Below are 8,900 nucleotides of genomic sequence, written 5' to 3' on the forward strand. Positions count from 1 at the left end.
ATTTTATAGTTCATAAAAATAATTACGTATCCTACAAAATGTGTAAGCTTTACTTACAGTTTGCGTCCGTTCGAGCTTTCCTTGCACACTTGACCCGTTTGATCCATTCCTTGCCAGCTCCCACTTAGCTTGACGAGATCAGACTTAACACAATACCCACAAGATTTGTTAGATTAGTCATTATATAAAATGACCACAACATCTCATGGATTCATACATACTCATTTATCAAGAATTAGTTTTAGGTCAGTTTGACTTTCGTAAGTCAAACTGTCCTTGTGTATGTGACTGTGCACTAACTTAGAACATGTTTGGCATACAAGTACATATTACTTGCATAAATCATTTGTATGTATTTTAGATGCCTTTAATACACCCAATTTCATACAATTTGTTTGAAGCAAATACATGGTACACACCACACCATTCAAGTATGGAATAAAAGCTACTACGACATACCTCTTACCAAGTCTTACAATCAAAATATATTTCCACGTTAGACACATTGCCTCAAGTTAATTTATTAGAATGCCATCATTATCACATTTCTCACAATTCATCCTTTTCTTGCATACAATTTTCTTAGATTAAGTTTATCAATACAATGTGCAGCAACTTTACAATGTAGCTGCCGAATCGACTATTTTGACCACTTTACGGTTTTATTTAGCCCTTCGTGATCAAAGATGAAATGTAGAATACTAATATCATCGAACTTAAAGTTACTATTGTTAATTTGTCTTTGTTATTGATATTTGTTGGTAATTTAGAATGTGAGATTTAAGTGGTTTGGTTTGCTTGAATGATGGACTTCATAACGGCAAACCAAACGGGTTATTAGGGGTAGGTACAAACCGGGTAACGGGAGTACCTTATCCGTAAACTATAAGCCCGGGAGACGGGTAGTAACGTATTAAACACGCAAACTGGTAATGGGAGCGTGAGTGTTGAATATAAAGAACCCAAAGATGGGTCACCTTGATACGAAGTAATATCCCGTATTGTAATTTGATGTTTTAAAAGTACGAAACGAGAACAAACAGGTCAAAACAGCCAAAACAGCAAAGAAATCGCTGCAGACGAGTCTCTGGCGACCGCGTAAGCTTGGCTAGGCTTTTACGCGGGGGCGCGAGAGAGCTACCGTAACTTACGGTAGCGACTGAAGTTGTTACGCTGGATTTACACTGCCTTACGGCAGCCCCTGAATGCCCAGTGGCTACCGTAGCTTACGGTGGCTACCGTAAGCTACGGTAGTGCCTAGTATTTTTGTTAAAGTTTTGCATGTTTTAGTTAGTCGGATCCGTTTAAAAGCGTAGTTTCGATTATGCTAATTTCTAGGAATCCTTAATACTAATGTTTGTTAAAATTTTCAGTTTTTAGGTAATGCAAGCACGTGGATGATGATCAAGTCAATGCTTCCGAACCAAACACATTCAAGATCTCATTCCGCAACTTTTGTCTTATTTAGTTATTAGTAAAACTTATGTAATAGAAGGAATACTTATGTATCCTAATGTTGTTTTAAATGTTCGTTAAACTCGTAAGTACTAAGCTAAGGATAATGTAAATGTTTTGGCTTAACGTTTATTAAGCTTAGTTCTATTTGTTTGATACCAACTTGTAACGCCCAAAATTTTTCCTTTTAATTTATTTGAATAATGGCATACTTATCTAACGAAATTTGGGCATGACCCGTTCGTAAAACGAGCGATCCCCAGCTCGAACAAGCCGAGCTTTAACGAGCCCGAGCTCGAGCCTGAGCTCGAGCCTGAAATAGAACTCGTTTCTTTATCGAGTCTGAAATACAAAGCTCTTTTAGGCCAAAAGAGCCCAAACACTATTTTATTTTTTAGAGTAATTGCCAAAATCGTCCCTGAGGTTTGTGTATGTTTGCCATTTTTATCCAAAACAATTTTTTTGTACCATATAGTCCTTCACTTTTGGGATTTTTTGCCATTTTCATCCAAACGTCTGACTTTTTTGCCAAAATCGTCCCTGAGATTTGGGATTTTTTGCCATTTTCATCCAAATGTTTGATAGAAAAAGTAAAGCAATTTAGATGTTTGGATGAAAATGACAAAAAATCCCAAAGGTGAAGGACTATATTGTACAAAAAAAATGTTTTTGATGAAAATGACAAACATGCCCAAACATCATAGACGATTTTGGCAATTTACTCTATTTTATATGTATATATACTATAATAATGATGATAACATTGGCGAGACGAGCTTTGACTCGTTCAAGTAATATTGAAGTGAGATTGAGCCTAGCTTTTAGCTCGTTTGAGGTTGTTCCCAAAATAGCTTGAGCCGAGTCGAGCTCGAGCTTTGAGTTTTACTCGCGACCCGAGCTCGAGCTCAAATAAGTAGGCTCGAACCGAGTCGATCTCGAGCTCGAGCTTCATAATGACATAACGAGCCGAGATCGAGCCCAGTCAAGCTTGGGCTTGGCTCGGTTCGTTTCGTTTACACCCTGATCTTAAGTCATAGTTTTCCTTTTTGATAACTGTTAATTTCTATTTCAAATTCATAAGTCGTATAGCTTCATCGACAATACATTGTTGACTCACCGAGTGTGAAAGAAAGTTAGGGTTTATGAGTTGAGTACCCATAAACACAGATTCTCATAAACGCATTTCAATTCAGGTATTATTTCGTTTATTTTAGGGTTTATGACTTGTTTCATGCCTTCTGTTTTTCTTTTCAAGAGATAGATGCTTGATTTTAGGGTTTTATTTCGGTTATTTTTGGGTTTATTTCGGTGAGATTAGGGTTTATTTCTGTCATTTTGATTGTGTTATAAAATCTATGTTTCCTTTTTGATAGATGTTGCTTTAATAAGTGATTGCTAAGTCTTTTACTTTCATCCACAGAACATGCATGCATCTGTGTGTTAATGGATAAAAATAGTGACCAAATTTAACAGCTCATTAGTTGTTGGTGCGATAAATGGGTGTTTCGAAAGTTATAATGTTACATATATAAAATAAATAAAAGCTATAATATAAAGTGTGTGAGGATAGATGGTTGTGGTGTGTTTCTTTTGCTTGAACTTGTTATAATCTCTTTGATGGTGTTGAGAGTTTCCTGCTTATAACTATTTAAAGAATTAGTTGATGAAAGTAGAGTAAAGTAAGTTTAGACTGTTTATGCAACCCTTTATAAGTTAATGATAAGCAAAAGTAGATCACTGGAGTATAAGCTGATATAGGGTTCAGGCTCAGCAGATAAACTATACATGGATTGAAAATGGTATAATTGTTGCATCAAAACACTGATGCATGACCATTTTCTTTGAGTTGTTTAATTTTTAGACTTTGTGTTGTACTTTATTCCCCTAATGTTGTATTTGGCAGCTTATGTGCAGCATTATCTAGTATCAATCTGACAAAAACACCTGAAGATGAATGCTGAATGTTCGTCTAACGCTCAACAATTGTCTTCGACTACAATCAATACACTTCCTCAAACCATAACTGAAAACATCCTATGTCTTTTACCAATTGAAGAGGCAGCAAGGACAAGTATCCTCTCAAGGGAATGGAGGTACAAGTGGACCACTATTCCCAAACTTAAGTTTTATTGGTCTACCTTGTACAATAGAACAACTGAAGAGAATCAGCACCAGACGCATAAACTTTTCAATGCAATACACCAAGTTCTGTTAATGCGCCAGGGTCCAATACACGAGTTCACCTTTCACTCGAACAAAAGCTGCCACTTTTATGAACTCGATCAAATAATATTTCATTTGTCAAGGAACCATACTGTCAAGAAATTAACACTTGCGTTTGATTATATGGATTCGTATAAGTTACCCTTATGTGCCTTCTCTTTGCATCAGTTAACAGACCTAGATCTCTGTTATGTCAATCTTGACCATCAACCAATATTCAGTGGATTTGGTAGCCTTAGAAGCTTATCCTTGATAAAAGTAAAGATCTCTACAAAAGCTTTTCTTCATCTTCTATCAAATTGTCCATCACTTAAGAGGTTCAATCTGGTAAGTTCTCACTTGGATGCATATTCTCATGGGCTTTTGAAACTTATCTGAATATTGTAAGTTGCTGCAGCAAGGAGATATCGGTTCTAAAGATTGCACCATCATTGAGCTATTCGAGTGTTTGCCTGCGATTGAACATCTTACCATCTGGGGGAACTGTGCCCATCTGGTAATATTCATTTAACCACGTTCTATATAAGCGGAAGAAAAGAAAACTAACTTTGGTTGTAAATTTTTGTTTTTGCATATGGTTGAAGTGGCTTGTTCTAGACTCTATTCCAAAAGAGCTTCCAACCACACTAATCCACCTCAAATGCTTTCGTTTTAACAATATTTGTTTCGTTGACGACCATGGATTAACTTTTCTTGCTGTTTTGATCAAATGTTCCCCGAACTTGGAGAAAATTGAGCTAGAGGTAAATCTTTTTTATCCTATATATTTTAGTTCTCGCCAAAATTCACTAACAAAAATAATGTCGACCCTTCCCTTCCTGTAGATTTGTATTGTTGATCACAATGAGATATGTTGTGGTATATTGGAAGAATATTCAGATGTTCGGTTGGAGCATCTGAAGGAATTGGAGATCATGTGTTTCAGCAACTTGAAACATGCGATGGAGTTTGTGAAGTTTATCTTGGCAAGGTCACCTAAGCTAAAGAGGGTGATCTTATATAGCTTTGTTGAAAAGGATGAAGAGTCGGATATTTTAACAATTCTCTCACAGGCCCCACACGCATCACAGGAAGAAATCGTTGTGAGATGTATCACAGACTAGTTGTATTGCTACTTGTATTTCTGTGTTTTCTTTCTGGTTAGTCTATGGAGTTCTTTTGAATGTTGACTTTCACTTTCATAGCACGTGTACTCAAAATTAGGGTAAGGATCTTCACATGCAATCAATAAATTTGAGTAGTATTTTCTATAGTCTTTAGTTTGAGCCATTTTGGGAGCACGAATAACCTGTTAGTATTTTGACTTAAAAACTGAACTGAATCTTCTATAACACATTGGTTGAACATTGTGGACACTCTAGAAAGTGCATATGCCACATAATTCCCCTTCAAGCCTAACAAATTTGATAACCATTTCATTTGAGAGGAGTGCTCAACCTTTTTTTTCCATCAGATATTTCAGGCTAATTACCCCTTTTTGCTTCCTTAAGACAACTAAAATCTAGTCCAAAGCTCTCTTTCTGATATGGTGACCATTGTATTGTAAAGCTTCTCCTATAACTTAAGCATCAGTCTTCATTACGAACTCTTCCGCGAAATCTTGAGTTTGAGCACTGGGTTATGGTCATGGCATATTTCTTTATAAACGTCCTACAATAGCCAATCAACCCTACAACTAGGGGGCAAACGAGCCGTGTCGAACCCGAGCTCGAGCTCAAGCTCGGCTCGATTCAAGCTAAGGGCATGTTTGGCTAAGCTTATTTAAGTTAAAAAGGACTTTTGGGAAAAGACTTATTGACTTATGACTTTTTGAAAATGAGTTTTTAAAAAATGTGTTTGGATTAGCTTATGGGGTGGGAAAAACCAATAAGTCAATAAGTTGTTTTTTAAAAAGTGTTTGTCATAACTTATTGATGTAAAATGACTAAAGAAGACATTATTTCATATAACGGTGTTAAAATAAGGGGTAATTTGGTAATTTGATGTTTGAAAAGTTATAAGTTGATCAAGAAGTCACAACATATTAACTTCTCAAAAACTCCTTTTCCTTCTTTTCAAAAAGTCATTTTAAAAAGGACTTTTATGTTAGCCAAACACTAAAACTCCTTATTGGCTTTTTGATTAAGTCAATAAGTCAAGAAGTTGGTTGGAAAAGCTTAGCCAAACATGCCCTTATTTCTAAAGCTCGAGCTCGGCTTGAAGGTAATTTTTCAAGCTCGAGCTCGGCTCAGGCTTGACTCGTTTAGTATTTATTAATTAATTTATATTAATTATAAATATTATTATTATTCATATAATTTAGTTATTTTTATATTTATATAAATGGTAATTATTATTATTATTATATAAATATATGTTTAATATATAAATAAAAGAATATATAAACAGAAAGCTCGTTTAGGCTCGCGAGCCGGCTCGAGCTCGATAAGCGAAGCTCGGGCTCGGGCTCGTTTACTAAATGAGCTTGTTTTTAGGCTCGGGCTCGAGCTCAGGGGCGCACCTACCCACGATGGTGGGTGGGCGGTCGCACCCCTTGAAAAAAAGGTTTTTAGTGCTAATTTTTATCGAAAATCCCAACCGCACCCCTTAGATTTTTTCAACCGCTCTCCTTAGAAAAAACATTATGAATTTATAAAAAAAAATTAAACACTAATTATTATAAATATCTAAGTATATAACACAATTTGTATAATTATTCTTTAACCATTTATTCACTTACTTAACCCAATCTACAATCTAATTTTACTAACCCAACTATCCAAGCCCAAACCCAACCCAACCCAAAGATTTATCCTTTTTTTATTGATTTTTTTTTATGTGGTGATTAGGAGAAAATATAGATGTATAAGAGTTTGATCTTTTTATATTTTTTGATTTTTTTAGTTGTTCTAGACTTGTATTTAATGATTTTGTTGTTTCATTTTAAGTTTTGTTTGTTTAAATGATTACTAATCAACATTTAAAACTAGGGCTTGAATTTTTGAAAACTAAAATTGAAAATTATGGACTATGGTATTTGTTGAACATTATTGTTTTGAGTAAACTGCCATTTTGGTCCCTGAGGTTTGGCCAGTTTTGCCACTTTAGTCCAAATCTCAAACCTTTTTTATCGGGGTCCCTGTGGTTTCAGTTTTGTTGCCATTTTGATCCAAAAGTGAAATTAGGCCAGATTCCCCAAATTAAACCCCCCTGTTTTGTCCTTTTCTTCAGGGGTAATTTTGTCATTTTTGTTTTATTATAACTGGTAGAGGGAGGGGGATCTTGCTCTTGCTCACTTCATCTTCCCCATACAAACCCTAGTTTTCACATAGCAGATCCCCTTATACACAACCTATACATACAAATCCTCCAATAATACTATGGCTCAGGAACCCTCATCTTCCTCCTCATCCTCATCTCAAACCCTAGAATCACGTATCTCTACTTCAATTTCAACTGATAGCACCAACAATGAATCTCTCACACGTAACGTTTCATTCAGCGGATTGAATACCAAAGCGCCGGAGATCGTCCCTCGCACCACCACCGCCACCTCCTCCTCCGCCTTTTCCGCTGCCGTGATGTCATCTACCTCCGATCTAACTCAGCCGTGGCTCGTGATATCGCCTCCGCCGACGTTGCCGGGGATAATTCATGTATTTCCGTCTCCTAATTATCCGTTTCATGCTCCGATCCCGACGCATGTGCCGGTTACGGTTCCGGTGCCGGTGCAGAGTCATCACGGTCATCATCAGCATCCTCATCATCATGTGGCGATTCAGTATCATCATCACCAGCAGCATAATCATGGTCATCAACGGCAGTTTAATGGTGGTGGCACGGGGTATCTGGATCAATTTAGTTTTATAGGGTCAAGGTTGATTAATTTAGTTTTATTATTTTTAATTAATAACCAGTTATAATAAAACGAAAATGACAAAATTACCCCTGAGGAAAAGGACAAAACAGGGGGGTTTAATTTGGGGAATCTGGCCTGATTTCACTTTTGGACCAAAATGGCAACTAAACTGAAATCACAGGGACCCAGATACAAAAGGTTTGAGATTTGAACTAAAGTGGCAAAACTGGCCAAACCTCAGGGACCAAAATGGCAGTTTACTCTATTGTTTATTTTGTTTAAGTGTTTTTGTTTTATGAACTTACGGAGCAAATTTATATGTGATAAGAACCATGCTAGAGAAGTTATGGCGCGATTTCTCAAGAGGAAAAAGGTTGGACCACTATTTTTGTCGGATTCTTCTAGTTAAAGACCAAGTTATGTCTTAGATAAGTTTTTTGTTGTTTTATTTAATGATTAGGAGAAATAGAAGTAGGCAGCATTTGAACTTTGATGGTTTTTTGTTATTAATTTAGTTACTTATGAAGGTTTTTTTATATTGTTTAGTGTTTTACTCAAAACTTTGTTTGTTAATATGATAGAAAGTTAGAAAATAAGGTTTGATTGTTTGAAAAATTGAAATTGACCCAACCTGATCCGACCCGATCTAATCGGCTCACAAAACTTGTTTGTTTATGTTTACTGGGTTTACATGACCCGACCCGACCCGATCCGACCCGCTATGAACTGAATTTTTTATATAGCTAGAGGCCTAAAATTTTTCAATTTTTTCCACACCCTCAGGAAAAATTTTTTGGGTCCGCCACTGCTCGAGCTCGTTTGTGCTCATCTCGTTCGAGCTTTTTTTCGAGCCGAGCTCGAGTAGCTCGACTCGTTTGCACCCCTACCTACAATTACTATACTATTTGATGGTTTTTGGAACTAGCTTTTGTTTCATAGGTACAACTTTTGTAAAACCCCTGCCATGAATATAAAGTGTCCAAAGTATTCTGCACTCAAATCTTACCCTATTCACCACCACATGTCAAAATGCTTTCCTACATGGCCCCTTAATGAAACAGCATACTGCAACCCAAACGCACAGTGAAGATTCAAAAATCAAACCTCCGGATAGCCTAGTGAATTGAATCTCGTAACAGGAAAGAGACCTGCAAAACAAATAACCGTTAGACTCGTCGTAGAGGTGGGAGGGCCACTCTGTTGTAGAGAGAGAAAATAGACATATAAATAAAGTGGTTAACTGAATTACATATTTAAAAATAAAAATAAAAAATTAATGAGCCGACTCGATTTGACTTGAGTCAGCTCAAACACTTAACAAGCCAGCTCGAGCTCGACTTTTCAACTCAATTAAATAAACGAGGTGAGTCGAGCTACCTCATTT

At 36.4% G+C, this 8,900-nt stretch overlaps 1 protein-coding gene across 3 annotated transcripts; it reads left to right on the forward strand.

Moving 5' to 3' along the window:
- Positions 1 to 2,415: 2,415 nt before the first annotated feature.
- On the forward strand, positions 2,416 to 4,928 carry LOC110908958 (F-box/FBD/LRR-repeat protein At1g13570). 3 transcript variants are annotated; one of them, XM_022153958.2, is made up of 5 exons: positions 2,416 to 2,648; positions 3,359 to 4,005; positions 4,076 to 4,174; positions 4,263 to 4,421; positions 4,503 to 4,928. In XM_022153958.2, exons 2-5 carry the CDS (start codon positions 3,406 to 3,408, stop codon positions 4,779 to 4,781), a joined length of 1,137 nt encoding a protein of 378 aa, XP_022009650.1. In that variant the 5' UTR covers positions 2,416 to 2,648; positions 3,359 to 3,405; the 3' UTR covers positions 4,782 to 4,928. The 3 variants fall into 3 exon arrangements, with proteins under 3 accessions (XP_022009650.1, XP_022009652.1, XP_022009651.1); XM_022153960.2 differs by having other exon boundaries at positions 3,370 to 4,005; XM_022153959.2 differs by lacking the exon at positions 2,416 to 2,648 and having other exon boundaries at positions 3,074 to 4,005.
- Positions 4,929 to 8,900: the final 3,972 nt, after the last annotated feature.

This window comes from Helianthus annuus, chromosome 14 (assembly GCF_002127325.2).
Source record: "Helianthus annuus cultivar XRQ/B chromosome 14, HanXRQr2.0-SUNRISE, whole genome shotgun sequence".
In the NCBI taxonomy this organism is placed as follows: domain Eukaryota; kingdom Viridiplantae; phylum Streptophyta; class Magnoliopsida; order Asterales; family Asteraceae; genus Helianthus; species Helianthus annuus.